This window comes from Furipterus horrens, unplaced genomic scaffold (assembly GCF_987537825.1).
Source record: "Furipterus horrens unplaced genomic scaffold, mFurHor1.1.pri manual_scaffold_9, whole genome shotgun sequence".
NCBI lineage: Eukaryota > Metazoa > Chordata > Mammalia > Chiroptera > Furipteridae > Furipterus > Furipterus horrens.
Genome location: NW_028327179.1, coordinates 30,399,210 through 30,427,176, shown reverse-complemented (window position 1 = coordinate 30,427,176; position 27,967 = coordinate 30,399,210). Strand labels below are relative to the sequence as shown.

The window sequence follows — 27,967 nt, the reverse complement described above, 5'->3', positions numbered from 1 at the left end:
GCCTTAAGAATTAAACACAGACAAAACCTGGATTTCAGTTAGTCTTTAATATAACTCCAACTCTTTAATAGTAAACAATGATGTAAGTATAAAACATCCAAACATGTTATCTCTCAGTAGTTCTGAACAGTCACAGTGGTTACACTGTTGGCATGAAGCTCACTCACATTTTAAGGAAACAGATCTACCCTGTTACTGTGGAATTCATCTCTGGCAATTGGAAGGAAGAGGTAAGGCTTCTTTTGTGCAAAGTGTATTCACTTTACCAAAAGCAGCTTTCTTCTCTCTCCTTAACTTGGCATTTTAAAAAACTGTTCATTTTCCTTTTATGTTAAAAGTGCTACAAGAACTGAAGGGCCTTTCCTTACCGAAATAAAATTAACTAAACAAGTCATACATTCTTGGCTCAACTTGGCTGGTTAAATTCCCTCAGAATTAGCAATTCACAGAAAATTAAGAGAAGTTAGCACGCTTGCATACCAAAGGTACTATTCAGAGTTCACAATACAAGGCTCTGTGGTACAAAGTGCCTATAAGCAGCTTCCTATCATACAGCGAGGCCACAGAACTTCCCTGGAGAACAGATCCGTTGTTGGCATAAACTGTTGTCACTGTAGGCTTCTCTGATAGAATATTCTGGATGCGGAGAACCTATTCAGGAGAGACAAAGGATTACTATAGAACCACCATATACGCTCATGTCAGTCCATCACAAGTCATCCCTGTCTTCCACAATGAAACAATAATTAGGAGGACATGCTGTTGAAAAACAGCAGCTACCAATATTTTTAGATGTTTAATTAAAGTACTTTCTTATACCTTCAAAGAAAGTACTTTCTTAAACCATCTATTTATTTCATGCCAACACACAGGATTTAGTGCTATTATAGTAATTGAGCATTAGCAGAAATACTTCCACACTAATGCGCCTACCTTCACACTACTTTAGCTTGAACAAAAGTCATGACATGTGGTGAGCTGACAATAAGCCAGGTATTTAAAAAATTGCCAGAATACCACATGGGGAGGCCACATGTCTTTATAAAAATGCCTTTTGACTAGCTGCCACCATAATTTAATACATCAAAAGATTACCCTTCTAAAAGATTCTGAACAATGTGAAATTCTGCCAATTATTGACTTAAAGCACTTGCAAAACCACTACAGTAGTTTACTGTATTATTGCTTTAAAAGGACTAACTAAGTAAACTATCCCCATGACAGTTTATTGTATTGTTAGTTCAAAAAGACTTGAATAATTATGGTTGAAAAACTAAAAATACAAAAACCTCTGATGAAGGAGGATTGTTCGGGTCATAAATGAAGAGCTTCTGGCCATTAGGATGACAGCCTACCAAGATGTCCCCCGAGGAAGGATCAATAGATAAATTATCCACCAGTGTGTCCAACTTGAGTACCTTACAAATGAAAAAATGTCAATACCTAAATGACATGAGAAACTTGATTAAATAATTTAGAACTAATCTTTCCTGCCTCTATGCATGTGAGGAAATTACATCTCCCTGCTTCCACCCCTTTAACATCAATATTGCTTCAAATAAATTTAATACACTGATTTAGAGTCACTCTTCATCTTCTCTGAAATTAAGAAAGTTAGGGTGATAATCAATCTCTCTAAAAAATGAACTCCTTTTTCCCTTAAAAGATGCACAATGATCAGTTAGTCAAAGAACCCATTCAAAGCAAAATAGGAAATTCTTAATCAATCTAAAATATGTGTTGTCAAGCAGGAAGAAAATAATAATGGTGTGGAACCCAATTTCTACCTTCATTTATTATTGAAAGAACTGACAATGTGCATAAATCTTCATTTCAGAATTCATCTATTAGTCTTTTCAATTGTGAAAATTCTTATTGGAATTCATCAGGTGCCATCAGTACTTCATGTTATGGGCTCGAAATCTGATGCAAATATCACTCCCAACCCACTGCTGCATGTAATCACAGGCAATCTTCATGATTGCTGGAAAAGGTGACTTGGCCATTTATAAGGTGGTGATATTTAAAAAACCAGAATAGCAACACTGACATCCACATTCTGTTCTAAGTGAGGTATTGCTATAATATAGTATAGTTATGTAATTTCAAAGTATAATAGATTAATGTTGATTTTATATTTAAAAAAATATTTTACCTTCAGCTGAGTTAAATTCATATTGGGATGTTTTTCAAAAACGTGAATTTCATGAGCCAATGTATCAGCAACATAGATGTACCTTTGCAGAAAGGACACACGGGTTAGAGCTCCATGGCAATAAAAGGTTCGTTAACACAGTATGTGAGAATAAGTCTTAATAATCTACAAAGAAGTTAATCAATGATGGGCCCTCAAGCAAAGCCTGATAAAGGTCAATTTTTATTTAAAAAGAGAGCTTTCAAAATCAGTGTTGCTACAACAATCATGGAATTGTTAAATTACTTTTCAAAAAGGTGTGTAGGAAATATAATATAGGACATCATTTTGAATATAAAGTTTGTGATATTTGCCACTGAAAGGGCAATAGAACAAATGTTTGACTTCAGAAAAAAAGCTTTTACATTTCACAATATAATTTGATATTTCTGGATATAATTTACATTTCATGGTAGAAAACAATTTTACTAGATTATTTATTAATACCCATTAATTAATAAAATATTTATGAACATACTGAGAATTTTAGGGGTAAGAGCTAAGTATCCATTCAGAACAATCTGTCCAAACAATGAATTAATGGACTACTTTAATTTCACTCACTGAGGTCACTTCCATGGCAACTGTTCTATGGAGCAATTATCATGTGGAAAGCCTTGAACTCGGTATTGTGACAGACAGAAATATAAAAAAGACACAGCCTTTTTTCTGAAAAGTTTATGGTATATTGGAATGATCAGACTGTTTTGTACACATTAAACAAATAATGCAGCATGACTAGCACTATAAGAAACACTTCAGGTCCCAAGATTGACGAAACATCTGACTCTTGAGAACACAGAAAGGCTCACAAAGGAAGGGGCATCTGCACTGATATGGAACTGGAGGCCGGGTCTGAGGGTATGAGGACAAAACACCTTCAACAGAAGAAATCATGTGAACTAATTAATGCACAGGGGCAAGAATGAGAGAGGCACGTTTGCAAAATAATGAGTTCTTTGTCTGAAGCATGAAATGTATCGAAACAGTTGAAAAGGGAGGTTGGCGTTAGCCTATTAAATTCCAACCCTTTAGCTTGCCTTGACTTAATAAGCAATTGGGTTCCACTGAATTTTTTAGAATAACAAAGAGGCATAATAACAAATGGTCACTTCCATTCAACAATTACTGAGCATTTGCTCTGCACCTGGCAGTGCTCAGTGTGAGTCAAAGATGAAGCAGACAGCGCTCCCTCTTTTGGCGGCTCTTAAAGGCTAGTGGAACAGAGAAAGAAAAATTGGCAACAGTGGCAAAAAATGAAAGTTGGCTGAAAACAAGTTGGAAGACCGTCTAATACTCTAGCCAGAGAAGAGACCACAGCAGGCAGATGTCAGTGGGAAGGAAAGGGAGTGAGAGTAGGGGGACGAACAGGCAGAACCAACATGACTCACTCACTGGAAAGAAATGGTGCAAGAGAAGGATTAAAGCTGAAGCCCCTTTATCATTATTATTTTTTAGCTTGAATGACTGGGAAGTTTGACTCTCAGAAAGGTCAGAGTTGGAAAGAAAAACAGATTTGGCTGGAGGTTAGATTGGGTCAGTTAGGGGCGAGGTAAATTAAATTATTATATGTGCATTTTCTGTAATCAACATGAAAGAAGAAATTGTGTCATGAAAATAAAGATATTTAGTTGTCAAGCACTGCTGAATTTATTTCACGTTATAGTTGTAGTAGTTTAAATTGTTCAGAGTGCTAAGGCAGTAAAAAGGAAAGTAATAAAGAATTTAATATCCTTTCTATAGGCTGTGGTTGGACATATAAAAATAGTAAGATAAATATGGCAGGCAATTTGACAATATCTATTAAAGATATTTAAAGGATTCACTCTTTGAGCAAACACGTCTATTTTAAGGGGCTGTTCTACAGAAACACTTGTACAAATGTGCAAAGAGGAGGGGCTCACTGGTTCCACATTTAAGCCAGTGCCCCGCTGGCATTTGAAACTGGGTCTGTATGACTCCCCAAACTGAAGCTGTAACCATTATTCTATAATGCTACCACAGGGAGTTTTTCCTTAAAAAATATTTGGATAAGTTTAAGTAGTAGATTAGAAATACAACATGGTTTTTACAAAGGAAAAAATAAACAACCTTCATATCCATCAATGGAGAGTAAAATTAATTAACCATCCTCATAATGGAATAATATACAGTCAATAAAACAGTGAGATATTTATTTTATATGTATATATATATAAAGATACAAATATAATCCTATGTTACTTAAAAATTTATAAAATTATATTCTATAATGATATATACCAAAATTTATATATTGTATATAAAGAAACAATATATAATACATAGAATTACATATTATAGATATTTAATCATATATCACATTTAATATATTATATATAATAGGCCAAAAATATCAAATATGCTATTTCCACACTGAAAACAAAACAAAACAAAACAAAGTAAAGAATTTGGCCCACAACCATGACTGAGAGGAAATGAAGCTACTTTTATAAGGGATCATACTTTTTATCAGGTGAAATATTGATCCCATTTGCTGAATCAAATCCTTCTGCTACCACTTTAACTTCATTTGGACTATAGTAAACAACATTTGTCCAGTGTAAGTTCAAGTACGTTTCCAAATACTTTAAGAAAGGATCAGAGAAATAGTGGTCATTGGTGGCATAGAAATGTGCAGGTCCAACAGCTATGATATCATTCACACTGAAAGAGAAAAGTAACATGTGAGAGGAAATAAAAAGCCAGTTGCTTTCCATATTCAAGATTAGGAATCCAGAAGATTTACACAGTAAGTGCTTTAAATTTTTCTCAGGAAAAACTAAAATCGCATAACTCTAGTAAAACGCAATCTATTATAGTACCATTTGCCAAAGGACAATTTTGTATGGTACCAGGTAATTTGAAGACAGGACATTTAGCAATTAAGGCAGGATTATTATATAAAAAAAGGACTAGGTGCCAACAGACAGTATGCTTTTTGACAGCAAGAAATGTAGGGAGATAGCTATGCTTAGTAGAGAGCTGGATAGAGCCTTTTCGGTTGGTGAGCTGGCTGGGAGGTCAGAAACATTTACCTGGCTTCCATTTTACTCAGTTGCTGGGTCTTCTTGAGTTTCTTTTCTTAGTTATTAGTCAAACTAGTAACTGTTCAATTTCTACCTGACTCACAAAGCCAACCAGCCGAGAATGAACAGGCACTCTATAAACACTTGCAGAGGAACGGATGATGAAATTGCCATAGCACAATGCTTCAGGTGAGATTTATATGCTAAAAACAATTACGTTTTTAAAACCAGTTAGGCAAAGGTGTTATTAAATTTAAATTCCAATTACCCGATGCAAAGTTTTCTGAAAGAGCTGTTTTCTCCTTTGTTAAATGAAAAACAGAGCTAAGGGTAGGTGGGTCCGCTCTTTCTGAAAGATCCCTGTCATGCAGAGGCTGCCTGGGTGGTATTTATGCACCTGTTTATTATGAAGTGCATTTCTGGAAGAATGACTGAAGTTACATGCTTCCCTAAGTAGGGAAGTAGAAATTAAAAATATCCATTAACTTCAAACTTTAAAGAAGCAGTAGGCTTCTAAAGCAAGCAGAGCTGGGGAGGTCCACGATTCTCTTTTAGTCACATTATTAACCAGCCATGTGTTCATGAGGTAGTAGCAACCCACTTCCAATCTGAATCCCTCCAACTCTGTAGGGTCATTAGCTCACAGCTACCGCTAACCCTGTGAAAGCACCTTGTATTAGTTCCACACAAAGCATACAAACTCCATATAAAGCAGGCTATTCTTCCTTCACAGGACAGGTATTATTACTAGTTGGGTGATGAGTCATCTGAGATGGAAGGTGACAGCAGGGAAAATAGTGAGGTTCATCTTTTACTCCCATGGTGGCCCTGAAGAGCTCTTCCCCTGTAGTCTAGAATTTCATTATTTCTCAAGGGAGTCCACAGAGACCACTGTTTATTGTAATGAGGAACATCAACTTCCCCTGCTCTACAAGGAGACCACACACACTCACAAATGCATGTGTGTGTGTGTGTGTATTTTAGGTGAAAGGACCACCACGGGGAATATCTGAAAATGCTGGAGATAAATTAGAGAATGAACAAAGGACTAAATACCTTGGAAGAAGCTCATGTTTGATTGTTTTTAGATGCAAAAGAGAATTATCTTCTTCTTCAAATTTAAAAATTTCCACTGTATTCTTGAATTCTGGGTGGTTTACAACAAAGAGATAAACTGTGTCATCTGAAAAATGGAAAGAACAAAGTTAATTTAGGAGACAGCCATAGGACCTCTGGGCAGGCAATGACATTTAAACACCACGGGCAAGGAAAGGTTAAATGTCTAAGCTGTAAGACGACCTAACAGATCATTCTTCTTCCCTGTCTTTCCCATCACTGTTTGTCTGGTATTATTTCTGATCACTGGTCCCCTGACCTTTAAGAAAGAATGTTTCCCACTCCAATACAGAATTCATGAATAATCCATTTACAGTTTAATTCAGAAATATAGCTTTTTAATGCAATGATCATAGGTGTATATAAAAAGGTTATGAAGTCTAAACATTCTTTCATGTGTTAATGGTTAGAAATTTCAAAATGTAGCATAACTTACAGTTAGCTGAAGAGGCAAAAGATCAATTTATTTGTATGAAGAAGACAGGAATAATTCATGAGTTAATTGCTCTCTTACAATAGACATGATCCGAATCCATTTTCTACAGTCATTTACAAACCCTGATAAGTTTCATTATGTTGGTAGCTCATCAGCTCTTACCGTCTATGAAAGTGCTGATACCATGTGGATTAAATGAAGCCAAATTAAACCCACGGCTAATTCTTAATTCTAATGCCCTCGGGTTTTCATCGTCTAGATCCATCAGCAGTATTCCTCCAGGCTTATCTGGTGCAAAACTGTGGAGTCCTGGACATTTTAGACCCTTTCAAAACAGAGGAAAAGGTTAAATATAAAGGCTTTAAGTATTTTTATAGACTAGAGTGGGAACTATAAATAAGTGATAAATACAGACTTTGGTTAAAAGGAGTGGTCTAAAGCTACAAACACAAAAAAAGCAGAGAGGAGATAAGAAAAAAATAATTAGAAGCTAAAAAGCTGAAAGGTGGACAACAACTGATTTTTCTGAGTTGAGGCAAAAGATTAGGGATTTAGTCTCTTCAGAGGGTAACCAGAAGGTTCGTGGGCGGGAAGATACCAGCTAGAGTTGAGGATGAAGATACGTGAAAGTTTACACACTGACTGTTGACCCTCCAGCCCACACCCTGTACTTTGCTTCTACAAAGTCTTAGTGAATGGAATTAGTCAAGATCCTCCTCCTTGTCTCACATCCCATAGTCACTGCATTAGCAAATCCTGTTGACTCTGTCTTGAAAATATATCCCTTGATAAGGGTGTAAACAGCTTTCATCACTGCCTCCATGACCACCCTGGCCCAGACCACCACCGTGACTACACAACAGCCTCCTGCCTGGCCTTGGTGTTTTCCCTAACTCCCTGCAGAAACCTAGACTCACATCAATGTCCACATTCTGTCAGATGATGTGTCACACCTCTAATCAACACTCTCATCTCACTCAGATTAAAAGTGAAAATTCCTACAATTGCCTAAAGGTCCTATATGATCTGCCCTGCTCACCCTCTTTGACCCTACCCCACCCCAAATTCTCTGTCTCTGTGCCTTCACTTCCTATTACCCTTGTCCTCGTGCATGTAGCCTTGGCCATATTGCTTCACAGATGTTCTTCAAACCAATCAAGCATGTTCTTACCTCAGGACCTTTATGCACACCGTTCCCTCTGCTTGGGACTGCTGCCTCTCCCCTGAGGTCTAGGGCTTCTTCGCTCAACTTCTGTATATCTGTGCCAAATGTCCCTTGCTGCCATTTGACATATATGCATATACAAATGGCAGCCTGACTCCACCCTCCCCACAGCTGTCCCTCTCCACTGCCTCACCTTACTTTATGTTTTGTTAAACTGAGAACACTAACTGACATCTCTTTGTCCTCTCCGCATTGGACCATGAGTCAGGAATTTGTCTCATTTGTTCATTGCTAGAACCCAGGACCTGGGTCAGTGAATGGCACGTGGTCTGTCCTTTTTCCACTCATTCCAAATGTCACCTTTATCACATGCTAGATTCTTGTTTACATATTGGTCTGTTTGAGGACTCAAGCCTATTCATATGCTACATATTAATGACTACAGCTTTATTTATAAGATATGGCAAGATATATAATATTTGGCAAGTCCCCATTTCCCATACTTATTGTTTTATCTGTACATTGTAGTCTTAAATATTTCTGCTCATATATTTTCCTGTACAAATTTTGGAAATTAGGTTGCTGCTCTGAATAAAATATTATTATTATTACTACAACTGCATTTTTGTATTTGGTTTTTCCTAGTGCATAGGAAAGCCATTGAGTTCTCTGTGTTCCTTTTTAAAAATTTATTTATTTGAGAGAGAAATATTGATTTGTTGTTCCACTTATTCATGCATTCATTGGTTTATTCTTGTATACGTCCTGACCAGGGAACAAGCCTGCAACCTGGGCATATCAGGAAAATGCTCTAACCAACTGATCTACCGGCCAAGGCAGATATATGTTCATTTTGAACCCATTTCATTGAACTCTATTCTTATGTCTAAAAATCTGTTAACTGAATCTCTTGGCTTGTTTAAAAAACAGGTAATCACACTGTCTGAAAATAATGGCAATTTTGCCTATTTTTTTCTACCTCATATTTCTTTTTCTTGTTTTCTTGGGTTATTAAGAACTTTAGAAGATTGCTGATGGTTATAGTATTTGGGGGGCAATTTCCTCCTTTTTAAACATTCATGGGAAGGCAGCTAATGATTTACCACTAAGAATTATGTTGGCTACAGGTTTCTGGGAAGTTTCCTTCTAGTTCTAGCTTTACTGAAGCTTCTAATCAGGAATGAGTGTTGAATTTTATTTAATGATTTTCTGGCACCCACTAAAATAATCAAGGTCTTTTCTCTTAAAATTTTTTTCACTCATAAAAGAGTATCAAAAGAAATCTCACTTTATGCACAAAATTGGACATAAGAGAAACTCTCTCCAATTAAAAAAAAAATTATCAAGGTTGGCAGGGCCAGTAAGCAGAATACAACTGGAATTATGCTATTGCTATCCAGCAGTGCCACTTCAGTGGTTAATAATCTCTGTTCTTTATCAATATCCCACAAAGAATAGCATGGTTTCCATGCACAGGAAGCTTTACCAGGGATGGTGATAACTATTCCTGGTTATTTTAATTCTCCCTATCATTTAAATCTGTTTTTCCTCCTTTTTACAATTTTATTTTATTTTTACTTACAGTAAAATATATACAAAATTTACTATCTTCACCATTTTTAAGTGTATAGTTCAGTAGTGTCAAGTACATCCACATTGCCATTTAAATCTTTTCTATAATCTATTCTGTGTCATCCAATTTCTCATTAAGTGTGATGTTAGTTTTGAAATGACCCTCAAACCCATAACTACGGAATAGGATGCGTTGGATGGGCTAAAATGCTTGGAAGAAGAATAAACAGGTGACATGATATATGAGTTATTAATTTAGAAAGGACCGTATTCTGGAAAATATTAGAAACGACGTTGAGTAAATTAAGGGAATAAGTGGGCTTGTTTCTAAATTTGAAAAAAAAAAAAAAAAGGAAGTCATATAACCGAGGAAGGATACAGAAAAAAAGAAAGAGGAAATTCTGTTGACACAGTTATGAGACCACTGTGACTATAATAAGCCCCTCAGCTGAAATGGCTATACAGATTTAGCCCTGGCTGGTGTGGCTCAGTTAGTTAGAGCACGTTCCCATAAACCAAAAGGTCACAGGTTTGATTCCCAGCCAGGGCACATACCCAGGTTGTGGGTTTGATCCCTAGTTGGGGTGTGTATGAGAGGGTAGCCGATTGATGTTTCCCTATCTCCCTCTCTCTATCCCTTCCCCTTCTCTCTCGAAAAAGTGTCCTCAGAAAAAGATAAAAAAAGAAAAGAAAGAAAATGGAAGAAAAGAAATGGTATAGATTTATATACTTGGAAACCTTAGTCCTTCAAATTCAGATATATTTCTATAGGGAGAAAATCTTGAAATAGGTGTGTTCTGGATTACACAAATCTCTGAGAGCACCTCCTTTTCAAAAAATTAAAATTAAAAAAGCAACTGCCTTCTACTTTCCTCAGGAGTTACGCATCTCCAGTTATGAATAAATTTGACTCGTAGTCCTAGTGTGTTTTCCTTAGCCTGTAGGCATACGTGCAAGCATGTGTTTCTAAACAAGCGCAGAGTCCTACTAGAAATATCATTTCACTCATTCTATGTAGGTTATTAAATAAAACATCTTTTACGACTGTATTTTCAAATTTTAATATACACATTGGTGTTTCTGCCAAAGGCCCCAGCATTTCCGTTTTCCCTCAGTGCTAACAACCAGCTGCTCACTGTCTTTCACATAAAAACCATCAGGAGCCCAAAGAGTGGTCTAACCTCATTCTCATCTAAGCTGAGTTCTCTCACCTTTCTCATAAGTCTGACAACTATTTTATTAGTGTTGTGACTCTCTTCTAAAGCATCTCCGACTTTTTCACATGCCTCCTGAATCTCAGAGCCTGGAAATAACAGATGCCCAGAGGAAGAAGAGTAATTACAGGCTGCCTCCAAAGTTGGATTCTTCTTCCTCAAGAAAAACCAGACCCATGAAGATGCCAAGGATCTCTGCTTCGGGCCCAGCCCAGAAAGAAAGATGGTTCGAATGTGCTCATCGACCAACAGAAAGCGTTTTCCAATTACAATGGATAGTGATGTCAACCAGTATCACACGGGCCAATCAGCTTTAAAGTCCTTCTCGTGCATGCCCTGCAAAGATTATTATTTTTCTGCTTGCAAGAATTAAGGCACAGTAAAGGGTATAAATAAGCTCAGCCAATGACTTTCTACTTATGATGGGCTATACGTGGGGAAAGAAAAGAAAGAAACACATTGGCCTTATCTGGGAAAGTTAGTACAGTGCTTGAAAATAAATAAATAACAGCAAGAATAATAGCTCAAAGTTGAATACTGAATGGAAAGAAAGGTAGATGTTGTACTTAAATCAGTATAATGTACTATCAAATTTTCACAATAATGCTAAAAATACTCTTTTTAATAACAAACTTTTAAAACAGATTGCACTGGAATATTTTAGTGCAATGCAGTGGGGACATAAAGAGCAATAAATCAGCTGATACAGACTTTTTCATCTCTGCATTTAGATAAGTTTGAGGAAATTTTCCAAGATCCTGTTTGACCTATCTTTTTTTATTTTTGGATATATTTTTAAAGTGAGGAATTTAAAAAATAAGTTACTGCTCTGCAGGCCTCATCAAACTTCCTTGTACCTCCTCCAACTGAGATTGGGAAGAAAGAAGGTACTCACCACACTAAAGAAAGCCAGACCATTGGGAAGTATGTCAATATCCTCAGCGCCAGCCTCTGCAAGTTCAAGAAACAGATAAATGTCATGTTCAAATTCTGTTATTTGTTTAACAGAGCGTAACTAGGACTTTGTTTACTTTATCAGCATCTGTATCTTTAGGAATGGTTCCGATTTTTTTCCAGGGAACTACTCACCTCAATAAACGTCAGTCTAAATCCCTTCCTGCAGTGAACTTCTGACTTTAAATGTTACATATTTTATGTTTCCTCAAATCAAAGTCAAGTAATCACCACATTTCCAGTGATAATATGGAAAAAGTTGACATCTGTACACCCTTATGATAAACATCCAGATGTCTGTACAAAAGTAATTGACATCAGGGGAATATTACTTTCAGAATGAAGGGCTCCTAGTCATTTAACCATGCAAATAGCCTCGTCCCTTTCTCTGCTCATTCAATCTGAAGCAAACATAGACATTTCTCTCATTAGCAGAGATAAAACACCTGGGATTACATATGCCCTCTTTCAAAAAACAATGTCTGCTTGTTCTTGTGAGCAAAGAAAGTTTTCTGTTTAATCTTTAAATTTAGGCTTTAAATTACAGAGGAAAAACACTAGGAGGATTAATGAAAAATACCATGCATCTAAGCCAATTGAAGATTCTAATGCATGTCTCTGAGGCAGACTACAATGACTATTGATTGTTTATTGATTGTTAGCAGTACACTCCACACAGCACGGCAAATAATTAGACATAAGACCTTCCCAGTGGTCTCCCTGTGTAAATTCCTCAGACACATAATGGACCCAGCACAAGAAAAGGGGAATAAAAATGGCTTAGATTAAGCCAAATCATGACCCATTCTTTGAGCTCACCAAACCAAATCTTCCCCTTTCTGTAGGATTTCTCCAAGATTATTTCTAGGTTGTCAGAGACCCAACAGCAGCTAGCTGGCCATTTTGGTTTTGATTCATGAGTTTGCATTTGGCTGGTTGTCTCCTGTGTTCCTGGCTCTAACACAGTAGAGAAAAGTGAAAGAAAATAAAAATACCAAGAACTTTACTTTGTAAAGATGTTCCATCTGCCTGTTCCTTAGAAAGGAGATATGTATCAGCTTAAACATGATTTAGTGAAAGTACTTTTAAGCTGGGGTCTGGGGATCCCTAAGGTGCCAAAAGGGGTTTCAAAGAGTCTATAGATCTTTTGAATTTTTATGCAATGTAAACACATCTGCTGTACGTGCAGATGAGAAATTTTTTGTGAAGAGGCTCCTAGGCTTTCAGCAGATCAAAAAAGGTCTGTGATAGCCCCCAAAAGGTTAAGAACCACTAGAGTCTAATCCCATGGTGGGACGAGGGGAACTCTACACAACTCTCTCTCTCCCTCTCCCCCCTCCACCCGCCCCCCTCTCTCCTAGTCCAAGTTTTGCTTTCTGGATCCATTTAGTAGGAGCTCAATTAAAATTTGTAATTCCTGAAAATTATTTAAGGCCATTTAATTTCCATACATTCCATGCTTACACACAGACAATAAAAGAGATAAAATTTTTTTTTAATGTTTCTTTGGATGGTAGGATTATGAATACTTTTCATTTCCTTCTTTATATTTTTCTTTGTTTAAAATTTTCTACAAATGATAGTAGTGTTTAAATAATCAAGAAAGAACAATGTTTTTAAAAGATCTTTTCATTTCAACTACATTGTAACTTCTTCTTTATTTTAATTCTATGGCCTAATTCTAAGGGGGAAAAAGGACTTATCTGCAGCTTTCTTTAGAATTTTTCCAGATTTACTCCCCTATCTTCATTTCTATGGCCATTACTTAGGCTTTTATCATCTTTTATCACCTCTTTGGTGCTAGTACTGCAAGGTAGTCAAATACTGGAGACATTTTTTTCTCCAATAATGTAAGGAGTAGTAGTATCAGTAGCAGCAGTAATAGCTGCTAACATATTGTTTACCAAGTATCAGGCTCCTTCTAAGTAAAGATACACATTATTTCACATAATTTTCATAACCCTTAGAAGCAATGTCATTATCTCTTGTTTTAGAATAGAGAATATAGAGGCTTTGAAAGGTTAAGCAAACTATTCAAGATCACAGGCTAGAAAGCTGGGACTCAGATCCTTTTGTTCTGACTTAAAAGCACATAGGAAAAACAAAAACAAAAAAAACAGCCTAGCATTTAATGAATCTTCTGTCAGAAACATCCCCTGTCCTCTCCACAGACACTTCGCTTTGTAAATTCAAGTGTGGCCAATTCCATATGTTGGCTTTGCCCCCAAAATGCTTGTTGCCATGCCTACCACCAAGATGTTTACCCATTCCTATCCTGTTCTTTTCTTTAAAACCTCTTCCAAAACTCTTTTTCTCTAGACAGCCTTCTAGCTTAGCACATCTGATTTCGATCCCTTCTCATCCTGTTAACAATCACCCATCTGCGTCAGAGATGGCCCACTGCTCCCCAGTATCCGTATTCCCCTTCTTTCTTTTCAGCTACAGGCACATGGCAACAAAGCTTCAGACATTTCCCACCCTTTCCTGCTGGCAGATGTGGTCATTTGGCTAAGTTTAGGTTAACGGGATGTGATAGTAGTACAAGATGTATGCAACTACTAGGTAAAATTAAGTAAAACTAATATCTATGTAAATTTTCTTTCTACCCTGTCCTGCTGGGAAATGGCAACTAAGCAGAGTTCTAGTCTTGGACCAAGATGGGAGCAATATCAAAACGACAGTCATGTTGCTTCATCAGCCTTTGTCCCAGAATGACCATGTGGGACACAGTCATCTCATCACCCTAGGCCACTGGCCCATCTTGGGACTATCATGTTAGAGAAAATAAGTTTCCCTCTTCTCTAAGTTACTTACTGTAACTTTATAACAGCAAATAAGCCCTTGCCATGCCCAACAGAGAGTATCCAGTATGTAATGTAGCCTATGTTTTCCCACTTTTTCAGTTTATTAGTTTAGTACATGTATTAATTACTCTGGGAGACTGATATCAGAAAGAGAATGTGCAAAAGTTACCTGAGCCTTGGGTCCTCATCTGTTATAAAAAGGAAAAAAAAAAAAAAAAAAAAAAAAAAGAACCTTTATCTCATAGTAGTAGGTTTTTGTTGTTTTCCTATTCACAGGAAGACTGTAAAGTCCTTGATGACTAGGGCTACAAATTTTAATGCTTAAAAAAAAAAAAAAAAAATCTCCCAAACAGCAGTTGTTGTAAAGGTCTTGATTGCCAAGTATATAAAATTGTTAATTCACTCAAGCAAGATAATACATTCAAAATTTTGTTTTAGTCCAGGACTCTGAATGTTAGCATTTTCGAAAACATTTAGAAAATGTTTTAAACTTTCAAGTTTCAAAAAGTTGACTAGCTCCTGTCATTATAATTTTTGTTATTTAGATACTGATATCATGCCAAATCTTGGGTGTGTAAAAGCCTAGTTTCTGACTGTAAGATACACTGGGAAGGAATACAAATAAATGGAATAGTGAACCCCCTTTCCGTCCCACAGGAGGTACACATCCTGTATGATATGTGGTAGATGATTATTATTTATTAAGACAGAAAGACATGATATGATACGGATAAAGCACCCAAGAGTTGCCAAGAGTTCATTTCCAGTCACGGTAAGGGTAACATTGCTGTGTGTGTTTGTGTGTTCAGTCTTCGCTCTTGGAGGGATTACTTGCCCTCAAGTACATGGCTACTACTGTTTCCAGAGTGGAAAGTAGACCTGAGAACCTCTCTATCCTTGCCTATATGGGAAAGTAAGCCCAGCACACTGTTATTCCTTATAATCAAAGACCACCCAATAAGCAACTGTTGTTAAAAACATATAACCACAAGCTATTATTAACCACTATGCATTACTAACACAGCATTCAACAAATGTTCATAGAGTGTGTGCTAACCACAGAGCACAACCAAAAGAAAGAAAAGAGGGCCAGTTCTAATTGGATCTAAAAATGTATCCCAAATGTGCTTCTAATCATTCATCGTCTTCGCTCTGTTGCCTTTTGAAGTGTCTCTGAGGCATTAAACACTTCACAAGAGGGGCCAGAGGTGACATATTTCCTCACTCTTTCCAATTCCAGACAGCAGCTCACACACATCACAACATAAAGGTCACAAACACAGACAGATGCTTGTTCAGAATACAAATGTTGTTGGGCTTGTTTTTCTCTGAGGAGCCCTCCATCCCAAGGAGTTAAAACAGCAACACATTTGGCAGTTTGTCCTGCACTGTGTCTGGCTGTGCCCTGCTGTCTGTTCCGAGACTTGAATTCACAGAAGGTGGGCTTCACAAGACAAGGGCTGCTTAATAATCTGACGATTATTAACTCTGTAGCAAAAGTAACCTTAAAGATCACTGACTCAACCTCCCAACATCCCTCCCAAATGCCATCTGGCTTTTGCTTAGTGACCAATTCTGAGGGGGCTCTTCGCAACGGCAGCCAGAAGGCAGGATGCACTGCTGAGTTTCTTGGGATTCCAGGTAACCTTCGTTCTAGAACTGTCTGTATTACTCAGCACAGATCTGGCCCATCTGGTATTTGGTACTGAGTTTGTATCTTTCTGCTAAATGTTTGGGCAACTGAAACAAAGAGAAGCCCCAGGAGGAAGAAGTCAAGAAGTCTAAGTGAAGAGAGATTGGACTGGGAAAAGCAGAAAAGCAGCAACAGAAGAAAGGAGACAGCACCTCAGAAACAGATGTGTAAAGGAAGAAAAAACTTGGAAGTGGAAAAGGCTCTCCTGGATACTGACAGAGTTCATGGAACTGAAGCCTTCTTGGGTGTGACCAAGAAAGATCACTACACTTTTTTGTTTTGGGTAAAAGAGCACTGTGAACCCTGTCTGGTGAGGATGTGGTTATAAATATGAGTATTGAGTTTATGAATGTTGCCAACCTGAGGACAATGTCACAATGACTATTCAAACTGTAAACATATATGCTAAATGAACAACAACCCCACTGTTAAGGATTTATCCTACAGACAAATGCAAGAGCTATACATACAATGATGTTCACTGATTTGTTTGTAGTTGCCAAAATTATAACCACCCAAATGTGCATTAAGAAGGGAAATGGTTAAATAAATCATGGTACATGTATATACCAAAATGAATGAGGTAAATCCACAGGGTCTGATGTGGAAAGCTGTTCACACTGCATTCAGAATAAAGCAGGTTGAACTGAGACGCCATTTGTGAAGAAAATAGATATATATGCGCTTCCCAGATGTTGTGTTTCTTACAAATTAAAAGCAACACCCTCACTAGCAAAAAGGCAGTAACTCACTTTATTGCAAGAGTCGCTTTATTGCGGTGGTCTGGAACCAAATCAGCAATATTTCTGTATTTGTTTGCATTTGCATTGGAAGTATCAGGAAGGATAAGAAAAAACCTTTATAGAAATAAAGGACTATTTCTGTGGGGAACAGAGATTTTGTTGAGACATTTTTATTTTCTGCTTTATAACTTCTTTTCCTTCTGTCTTACCTCTACCAGCTAACTTCCACACTAATGGAACACAGGTCTCAAGAGGCCATATACGACAAATTTAGGATTATAATAAACATATGATTATACACATTAACACTGGGGAACAATTTTTAACATAATTCCTGTTGATTTCAATTTTTCAGCTGTTTTAGCCTTAAATAGGCATGCTGATTTCAAAACTGCAGTTAGTTTTCTTCTATCACATCAAGTTTTCCTCTACAGCTTACTTTAATGTGACCACTCTAAGCTGAATTGAGCCTGGATCAAGGGAAGCACTAAGTGCTCTCCTATTGGCTGAGAGCAAAGCTCCCTCGAGTTGGGAGGGGTGGGGGACAACCTTGGAGATCAGTGACAGGCTCATACTTGTCTAGGCTATTCAGTTACTCATGAGACAATGTGGTGAGAGGTTGTGTGCTGCTCTATATAGCAGATCGCATTCTGAAGTGTAGTTCAAGTTCTTGTCTGTATACAAGGAGTTAGCAGAATTTATTTTTTTATTTACATACGTACTTATTTCTTTTCCTTCAGATCATGTCTGCCTCTGCTATTTCTTGTCGTAAGGGCCTAAACAACCCTGATTTGTTTTGTTACATCTCTGGCAGTTTCATCATTCCCAAAGGACAAATCAGTGCATTTGTCAGGCAAGCTTATTTTACATATTTTAAAGTAAAACTTGGTGATCAAGGTAAGTGTTGGGCCCCTCACAAGGTCGGCAAGCAGTGTGTTGAGAGTTGACGGATGTGGATGAAGGGAACATGTGATAAACTGCCATTTGGTATACCTATGGTTTGGCAAGAGCCCAGAGATCATTCAAGTGACTGTTACTTTTATACAGTGAAAAGGTCAGGATAGAACAAGAAAAATAAATGTAAAATAGAGTATCCTAGTCTACCATCAGCTATACACCCAGTGCCTTATTCAGCTGAAATCCCAGTGCCAGTTTTCATTGAACTACCCCCTTTCAAAAAACAGGGGTATGGTGAGGAACTAAGTGACAACAACGATGAAGATTTTGAAATTAAAGGTGACTCAGTTTGTAAGGGATTTGATCAGCATGAGTTGAATGATTTGGCACGAGATTTGGGACTATCCAAAAAGGCTTCAGAACTCCTAGCATCAAGACTGCGCGAGAAAAACTTGCTTAAAAAAGGAGCGAAGGCATCCTACTTTCGATCAAGAGAAAGTGCATTTCTACAGTACTTTCGAAGTGACGGTGGCTTTGTGTATTGCCATAACATACATGGTTTAATGGAGGAATTGGGAATTCCAATCTATAACGCAAATGAATGGCGACTGTTCATCAACAGCTCAAAGCGGAGCTTGAAGTGTGTCCTCCTCCACAATGGCAATTTATTTGGTGCAGTCCCAACTGGCCATTCAGTTTGTGTTTGTGAAGAATATGAAGACATAAAGAGAGTCATTGATCTGTTGCAATATCACAAGCAAAATTAGATGATCTGTGGACCTTAATATGGTCTGCTTCCTTCTTGGTCAGCAACGCGGATACACCAGGTATCCCTGTCTTCTGTGTATGGGGGACAGCAGAGCTCATGAGAAGCATTGGGTGGAGTCGAATTGGCCTCCAAGATATGACCTCAAAACTGGTGATCCAAACATTCTACATGAGCCACTTGCTGACAGAAAGAACATTATATTCCCACCTCTGCACATAAAACTGGTTCTCATGAAGCAATTTGTTAAAGCTTTGCCAACTGAAGGAGACTGTTTCAAGTATCTCATTTTGGCATTTCCTAGCCTGTCATTTAAAAAGATAAAGGCCAGTGTGTTTGATGGTCCATAGATTCAGCAGCTCATTAAAGATGAACATGTCAGAATTCTAAAACAATGCTCAGTTGTCATTCAAAAACTTTGTCAAGAACTTTCTTGGAAACACACAAGCACAGAATTACACCAAAATTATCCAGAAACTCTTGGAGAGCTTCAAAATGCTTGGCTACAACACGGCCATCAAGGTACATTTTCTGCATAGCCATCCTGTTGACTTCCTGAGAAACCTTGGTGCAGTCAGTGATGAGCAAGGTGAACCATTCCACCAAGAATTGAAGGTCATGGAGGCACGGTATCAGGGTAGATGGGATGTACATATGACAGCTAACTACTGTTGGAGCATCGGGAAAGATTGTCCACAGATTGAACACTCTAGGAAAAGCTATAAGCGTAAATTTTTACCTTAATTTGTATGTTTGGTGGCAGAACTTTACTACTTGTACACAATTTGACTTACAGTAGCAATATATAGCCTTTATATGAATAAATAACTCTAAATAAACAGTATATTCAGGTAATTTTTTTCTTTATTTTCCTTTGTATGTACATTTTGTATGATTTTTAGGACAAAGGGAGAGTATCCTGTACCTTAAAAAGTTGACGTGATAAGGGAAAAACTGGGGTCATTTTTGGATTCAGATGCCAAAAGTTAGTCAAAAACAAGTGTCGGCTCTAACTCAAGAGAACTGTGTTTCCCAGTGTACAGTAGTCCCTCTCTATACCATGGTTCATTTATTGTGGCCTAAATGTAATTAAATTATATTTAGTTATTTATTGTGGATTTTTCACTATATCGCAGTATTTTGTGGTACTGTATACGTATGTTGTTAAAGTTACGTAGGTTTAAGAGTGTAGAATATGTTTAAGAACATAAATAGTGTTTATAAAGTGTGGAAAAGGTTAATAAGGGAGTGGGAAAGGTTAATAAGGGACTGGGAAGGGTTTATAAGTGTGTGGGAAGGGTTTATAAAGCCTTAAAATATATATAAATACTAAAATAAATGTAAGGTTCCTACTTTGCGGATTTTCACCTGTCGAAGGGGCGGGTCTAGAACGTAATACCCACGATAAGTGAGGGAATGCTGTAATTAATAAATTACAGTCAGAGTAAAAGAGGAGAAGAAATACAGGGTGCATCAGACCAAAAGAGGCTGGCAAGAGGTTTCACTGGTCTAATGTGGTTTTTCCTCTGATAAACAGTAATTGTGTGCCAAAATATTCTTAAAAGAGTTTTTGAATGTTGGTGGCCAAACAATGTGAGGTGGATAACAAGCATTTTCTCACGCTTACCGATTCCTTTAATCAGACGGCAGTTTGGAAGGTCTACAGATTCTCCTTCACTGGAAGCTTTAAGTCGATTCCTGTTTAAAAACAAAAACAAAAGCATCTGTATATACATTCCCTGCTTTGTTGCAGAAAAAGCTGAAGAGGCTTACAGCCATACAGAAAACACAGCATTAATCTAAAGCAGAGAAGAGAGAAGGTAGAAAGACAAGGGGAAGAACATAAAAGGGCATCAGAAATGAAGTTAAAATAACAATGCATATCACAGAGTTCTACAGGGGAATGTGGGTTCTAAAAGGAAGTCAATAAGTCAACAAGTAACACCTCTAATGCAAGTTCCTACACAAATATAAACCTGGCCCCAGGTCACATGTCTCATAGCTCTGGTGTTGTGGGAAGAGCTCTATCTCTAGATGCATAACCAGGAGCCCTGTCTTCCCTGTGAGGACCCAGAGAGCCAGGAAATGCTCAGACCCTCTACAAAATGACACAGTGATTGAAGGGAGGGTAAGAGAAAATGGCATTGTTCAGAGCCTGGCACACAGAAGACATTCCACAAATAGTTACTAAGAAACAGGTGAAGAAGGTCTCATTAACCTGACAATATACTTTGGGGTGAGGAGGTTGGAGAAGACCACTTACTTTGGCAAAACCACTTGCTCTTGTTTCAGGAAAACTAACGTGCAGAAATAGTGAGAAAATGCTGAGCTCTAAGGAAGTATCTTTCCTCTTCCTTCCCACCCTGGAGTAGAAGGCCACAGAGCAGTCTGGGCAAACACATCTGGGATGCATTGTTTTGAAGGCCACATACTATAGGCCGTGCCCTCATCTGCTCTTGTATTTTTCTCAGAAAGGAGCAAAGAAAGCTGTGTTTGTCTTAGCAGCAAGACTGCATGACCATTGACAAGTTAGTCAATCTCTATAGGCCTCAATCTTCTTTACGTATGAAATAAAGATGAGACTAGATGACCTCCAAGGTTCTGTTGACCTTGTATGAGCCCAGGTGTAGCTATATCAGTAGGTCACAGCTGCAGTTTTAATCATGATTCTGTATCACTCGTTTGAATGTGTTTTCCACAATTTGCTATTATGCCCATTTGACTGTACAAAAACAGGGATGATGACTACCATCTACCTTTTTCAAAGATAGACTAGATGGATAAAATAAAATCCAGATGTGTTAGAATAGTTTAATATGGGGTGTTTTTCAGAGTCAACTTAGTTTGCATAAATGACTGATGATTATACTTTGCTAATAGAACAATCTTCATCAAATAGTTTGGTCGTGTAATATCATCTCTCAATAGGCAGACTGCCTGCTTATTAAAACTGAAGAGTTACATAACGGCTATGCATAGCTTCCAGTTAATCAAATCATGTTTTCCTGTCTTTAGGATAAAAGGAAGAGGGAATTTTGCTTCCGTCTTTTGGGATCTATCAAGAATTTGGAATTCTTTCAGTAGAGAACAACTAGGATTTTGCGAGGCAGAACTACCAGTTCCCTGCTCATCGGTGCATGGACCTCTACTCCAGGGGGACAGACCTATGAGCTGGCAAACCTAAACTCGTTCTCACCCCCTGCTTCCTGGAGCCTTCCCACTGCAGAGGCGGGAAAGGGAAATATTTGCTTTCCAGCCTCCTTTGTATTTCAGGATAACCATATGACCTAGGCTTTTAGAGAAGATAGTTTTTGTTCCAGATAGGAAAGGCAGACACAAGAAGAGAGCTAACCGGCATCACGTCTCCTTTCATGATTGGAGCACACATGCAGTGCTTGGGACTACAGCCGCCATGCAGCATCCTCAATATAAGTGTGGGGTCATAAAGTCATTAGTGAGGGGTCTAAGGACAACAATATAAGAACCTAGTTCCAGTGATTCGATGGACAAACTCTAAAATGACTCACTGTGTTTTTATCATGTGAAAAAAATAAGCCTCTCTTTGTATAAGCTATCATTAATTTGATGTATGTTCTTGCAGCTGAAAGCACTCCTGATTAATAGACTTTTGGGGAATATACAAGAGGGAGCTAGACAAACGTCTTTGGACTAGCAAATCAATAAGCTTAAATGCATTTATGCTTGCATAAATAAATAAATAAATAAATGGTACAAGCACAATGAAGCGCTATTTTTGCTAAAGCCTATTGCTCCCAACACTTGATGTCCATAGCATGCCTATGAATGGACTAGGCCAGACGGCGTGGCTGTTCCCACTCCGCTGTCTGCAGACATTGCTAATCAATCACTGCATTCTTCCCCATAACCTAGAGCTAGCCTCAGACACCAGGTTCCAGGCAACGACTACCACTCTACAAAAATGGACATTGAAGATGAAAGCTATTTGCCCTCTCTGTTCTAGGTTCCTTTTCTTTCTCCCATGTTCCTTTTCTTTTTCATTAAAATTTGGTTATCTTTCTTTGAGTTACAAGTGTATGATATGTGCAATACAGGAAAGACTATGTCCTGCCTTCTTTCAACCCAGTCAGTAATCACTCTCCAGATGGTGACCACCAAAAACATGCACTCAGGGTTCTTAATCTGGGGTCCAGTGACCTTTAAGGAATCCATGGGCAAAACTGAGAGACTCATGACCTTGGGCGGAGAAAAATACAACTTTACTTAAACCTCTAACTGAAGTTGAGTATTTCCTTTGATGGTGAGAGTAGGCAACTAGCAGCACCCGCAACTCTGTCACTAATAGAAATTACAGACATTGTTACATCACATGTCAGTTGTGGTAGACATCTTAAAACATCGTTTATACTCATCACTACTTCAAAATATCTACTGTCAGATACTCAATTACCTCTAGATCTATTTAAGGCTTTAATCAAGAAGCCCATGTTTTTGTATCATACATGAGATCTTAAAAATAGTTTGACAATGGTATTTAAGTATTCAAGAATACTTTGGTTTGCTTTGTACTCCTATGTATTTTATATTATGTGTTTACAAACATGATGCTGAGGAGTCAGGGCTTCCCCAGACTGCCAGAGGGAACCCACGGCATAAAAAGGCTAGAACCCCTGCTTGCACACCACTGCCATCATAGGTTGTTTTACTGAAGACTTACTAGGTGTCTGACATTGTTCTAGCACTTTCCAAGAATGACCTCATTCATTTTTCACAGCCCCGCTATGGGGCAGGTAGGATAATTATTCCCATCCTACAGATCAGGACACTGAGACACAAAACAGTGAAATAAAAAGACAAGGTCTCAGGTAAGCGGTGGAGCTAGGAAATGAATTCAGGCTCTCTGGCCACAAAGCATGAACCAATGGTCATGACCATGAAATCGATCAATATCTCTTTCACTCAGGAAACAGTATTACCCATCCAGAGTGGAATGAGACAGGGCGGTTAGTTATTCTCATGCCTCACTGACTGGACGGTAGCAATAAGGGTGCACCAGGCTGTGTTACCAGTGTGCCTAGAGTAAACTGGAACATGGTCTTGCTGCCAGGCATTAGTGTGTTCTATATTTCACAGCCTTTGAATTTACAAGTGACTGATGGGCTTTATCTTTTAAGTACAGACTTAAATAGGGACACACTGGGGCTTTATCTTTTACCTACAGACTTGCAAAACCCCTTTGGAATTTACCCTTTGAGCCCCTTTAATGCTTGTACTTAGTAACTAAGAGTTGGTGTTTAAGCATGCAAAACTGGGATAATTCTATTCTGATGGCAGAAAAGGTTGGAGGCCGTGGGGGAGCTGGGGTAATTGGTATTTGGAATGAGAAGACCTGGCTTTGAGTACATGTTCAGCACTAATTACCTGTTGAATTAACTAGTTAACCTCTCCCAGCCTCAGTTATTACATACATAATATTGAAAGGAAGGCATATATGAAGACTGAATAAATCAGAAATGTAAAAGGGCTTACTTTTCAAATGTCAGTAAATGTACATTTTGTTTTAATATAAAGAACTTCTGACACTTCTGAGACAGTGATGAGCACACCGTCAATGAATAGGAGGACGGTGGTTTAAGAAATAAGCCTGATCCCTTAGAGATATTCAAAAGTAGACTGGATAACTTCTTGGGGGAGCTGTTACAAAAGTGTCAGGCAAGAAGCAGAACATTCAGATGTTTGTTTTGGGGGTTTCTGCCCACACACAGATCTCTGAGGCACGCAAGTCTCATGATTCATTCCAAGGTGTATACATTGCAACAGAAAGTAACTGGTCTGGGGATATTTGTGCATTTCTATTTTCCCTTTTATTTCTCAACCAGGGAGGAGTGGAAAAGTTGAGTGTATTATACCATCCTCCCCTGGGAACCTTAGCCAGTTACAGTTCAGAGGAAAAGAGACAACTTTGAATCCATTTATCCATCTGGGACATACTTACACTGAAAAATTATTCATTGTTTAGCTGAAATTCAAGTTAAAATTTAAGTGGGAACCCTGGGGGAGAGAAATAACTTGACTGCCAAAGTACCATCTTTAAAAATGGAATAATGAAATTGCAGGTACCAGATTACAGCAAAACAAACCAACCGGAAAAACCCTGTTTTTTTCAAGAACCATTCCTGTTGGGAGGTGGGAACATGCTGCTTTTGAAATAGATTCTAAGGGTCTGAAAGGAGAAATGTTACACATTTGCGCACTCCACCAAACTCTATCAACAACAGGTACTTGATATCCTACAATCATGAAGTTGCCAAATAAAATATAAGATGCCCAGTTAAATTTGAATTTCAGATAAATAATAAATGATATTTTAGTATAGTTATGTGCCAAGTATTGCATGGGATATGCTTATACTAAAAAATAATTTGTTGTTTATCTGAATTTCAAATTTAATTGGGCATCCTGCATTTTTATTTGCAAAATCTTGCCAGCCATCACTCATCCCAACATTCTCACATCAGCTGATTTAGGCTTTCATCTGTCCAATGAAGTTACCACCCTATAAAGTCACTCTCAATAAAGTTTATTATAGTCAGATCTTTATAAAGAAAAAATGCATTAAATTGTAAATAACCTATCAGGTGCATTCTGTGTATCTAAGTTTTATTTGCTTTTTCTTAGGTTTGCAACAATGACATTTATCATCTAAAGGGACTTAAATTTAAAACCTCAGGATTAGATTACACAATGGAATACTATGCAGCAGAAAGAAGTCCTGCCTTTTGTGACAGCATAGATGGAACTGGAGACTATCATGCTAAGTGAAATAAGCCAGTCAGTGAAAGACAAATACCACATAATCTCATTTATAAGAGGAATCTAATGAACAAAATAAACTAATGAGAAAAATAGAAACAGAGACATGGAAACATGGAATAGATTGATAGCTGTAGGAGGGGAGAAGGGATGGGGGAATGGTGGACGGAAGGGGAAGGGACTAGTCAAAGAACATGTATGAATGACTCATGGACATGGACAACGGAGAGGGGATTGACTGTAGGATAGAGGGGTGGGCTGGCTGGAGGGGGGCAAAAGGGAAAACAATTGGGACAACTGTAATAGAATAAACAATAAAAAAAGAAAAAAATCTCAGTTTTCATCTACCTTGAATATTTATGAGCTGTGTGGATGTGATAAAACTAAACTATTTAATACTTTAATTAAATAATTGAGAAAATAATGGTAGCATACAATGAACAGTTGTAAAATATCTGAAAACTATAAACTATATAAATTAAAAAATGTATTACAAGTTAAAAAAAAGACCTCGAGATTAGTAAAAAGAAAAAAATTGTTAATTGAGAAAACTTTAATTTGTAGTAATACTGGTGGGTTGAGATTTAGGGACAACTTAATGAGCTTGTGAAATTTGGTGGGCTTGCCTTTGAAACTGAGAGCTGGTCAGATCATACAAAACCATCCAACTCAAGAACGTTCTGCAGAGCAGGATAGGCATTTATATAACATGAAAATTAAGGGCAACATGTCCATTTCTTACCCATACACGAGCCTCTTCCCACTCTTAACTACCACCAACCCCCTCAACACACATACAACCCTGTATCTGCAGATGAAGCTATAGTTACTGGAGAGGAGAGCTGAAAACTCTGCTATTACCCGTAACTTGCCCCGTTTCTGAGGTTCCAGAGTTTGGGCCTCTTGTTATTCCCTCCAAACTACCACAATACCCTAACTAGTTTCCCCACGTGTTCTCTATTCTAATACTTCTCAACTCTAGAATTAGGAGAGCAACTGAGTCAGGATCTGTGGGCGCACAGCCCAGCCCAGACATCAGCCCTTCAGGATCTGTGGGCGCACAGCCCAGCCCAGACATCAGCCCTCCAGGAGAACCGAATGCGCAGCCCGGATTGAGAACTACTGCTCTATTCCAATTCATCTTTCCAAGTTCACCTCTACCCTGCACAACTGTTTGTGCTTTATGTGGCTTAATGGGCTCCTGTTTAAAGCAAAAACAAAACGAACATCAACAGTTCCACATTGCCTATCAAAGCAGACCCGAATTTTGTAACACTTTTAGCCATCTCAAATCCACTCCCCAACTATTGTCTCATACCTTACTTACCTTTATGCTCCCCTCAAAATGTTCTACTGCAAGTCTCCCAACTTCTACACCATAATCCCTGGGTTCAAGCTGCACCTTGGATGGCCTCCTCCATCCCCCCGAGTTTCATCCATCCTACAAGGTGTCTTCCTACTGAACTCCACATTTAGGGGGTGTAATCTTTCTTCCTTTGGCCTGTAGGAGGTGGTTGTACCTGCCCTGGACATCCTAATTTACACACACACGCATACATATATTTTTTTCCTCCTCCCCTGTAATAGGGTAAACTCCTTAAGGGTCAGGGCTGTGCTTTATTATGGGAGCCTAGGAAATAGGAAAGCACACCACACTTAGGAAGTGCTCAATATTTCTGGAATTCTTTTGCATGAGGTTTTATAAAATTTGAGTTGGGAGTTTAGGAATGATGGTGTCTACCCACTCTTATCTTTTCATTATCACTAAAATGTGAGATAGACCTGGCTTGTATTGTCTGGCATTCCGGCTTCAGGGTTCCAGAATGAAGAGATAAATAAGGAAGTGATGTAAGACCGGTAGCTGAATATCGCAAGTATCTTGGATCCGGCGCGCCAAGATTAGAAAACGGCTCGAACTATGCAGGGCAGATGGAGAACAACTTTATTAGGCGGAGGCTAGTGTGGGCAACAAAGAGAAGCAGCACCAATGACCCGAAATAAACTTTTCTAATTAACGTTTCAATGCGTGAGGCATCGTTTTGTTTCCATGTTAAAGCCCTTAGGTTTGCCTTCGATGACTTGCAAAGCACTTGCTTGTCCACCTAGGTAGAAGAGAACTTTGTAAGCCGCAAAGGCTCGCAAACTTTCTAAGAAGTCTCAAGATTCAGGCCAAACTGTGCTGGGTTTTGCAGAAAGCTGGGGGTGGGATCAGGGGTTCAGCCAGCGAGGGACAGGAGAGCGATCAGAAGTTCCCCACCGGCCACGTCCGCGGCGCTGAGAACCCCTCCGCGGCCTCCGCCCTTTGCCGCAGCCCGCGCGCGGCCCCCGGAGCCCGGGGACCCGCGGGCCGGGAGCCTCCCGGGGAGGGCGCCCCGGAGCCGGGCGGCCGGCCGCGCGGACAGCTCGCTCCCAGAGGGCCCCACCTACCTGAGCAACAGGAGCCTCTCGCCCAGCAGCGCCAGCGCTATGCCCAGCAGGGTCAGACCCACCAGCCGCCCCATGGCTCGGGAACCGGAGCGCTCCCCGGAGCCGGCGCGGGAGCTCTGTGGGCGGTGCCCGCGTCCGGCCCGGGCG

At 38.7% G+C, this 27,967-nt stretch overlaps 1 protein-coding gene across 1 annotated transcript; it reads right to left on the bottom strand.

The window, feature by feature from the left end:
* Positions 1–28: 28 nt before the first annotated feature.
* PON2 (paraoxonase 2) lies at positions 29–27,967 on the bottom strand. Its single transcript, XM_090287219.1, has 9 exons — positions 27,821–27,967; positions 20,229–20,299; positions 11,640–11,695; positions 6,956–7,118; positions 6,298–6,424; positions 4,679–4,879; positions 2,156–2,237; positions 1,290–1,418; positions 29–651 (listed from the first exon to the last, which is right to left on the bottom strand). The coding sequence occupies exons 1-9, from the start codon at positions 27,892–27,894 to the stop codon at positions 493–495; spliced, it is 1,062 nt and encodes a 353-aa protein (XP_090143345.1). The 5' UTR covers positions 27,895–27,967; the 3' UTR covers positions 29–492.

What these genes read in the sequence shown, in the direction of transcription:
- PON2 (XM_090287219.1), bottom strand. Translation starts at nt 27,894, where the DNA reads ATGGGGCGGCTGGTGGGTCTGACCCTGCTGGGCATAGCGCTGGCGCTG. An exon ending in GAGAGGCTCCTGTTGCTCAG is followed by an intron (nt 20,300 to 27,820) that starts GTAGGTGGGGCC and finishes GTTTTTAAACAG; the next exon opens with GAATCGACTTAAAGCTTCCA. An exon ending in GTCTGGCTTTCTTTAGTGTG is followed by an intron (nt 7,119 to 11,639) that starts GTGAGTACCTTC and finishes CTGTTTTGAAAG; the next exon opens with GGTCTAAAATGTCCAGGACT.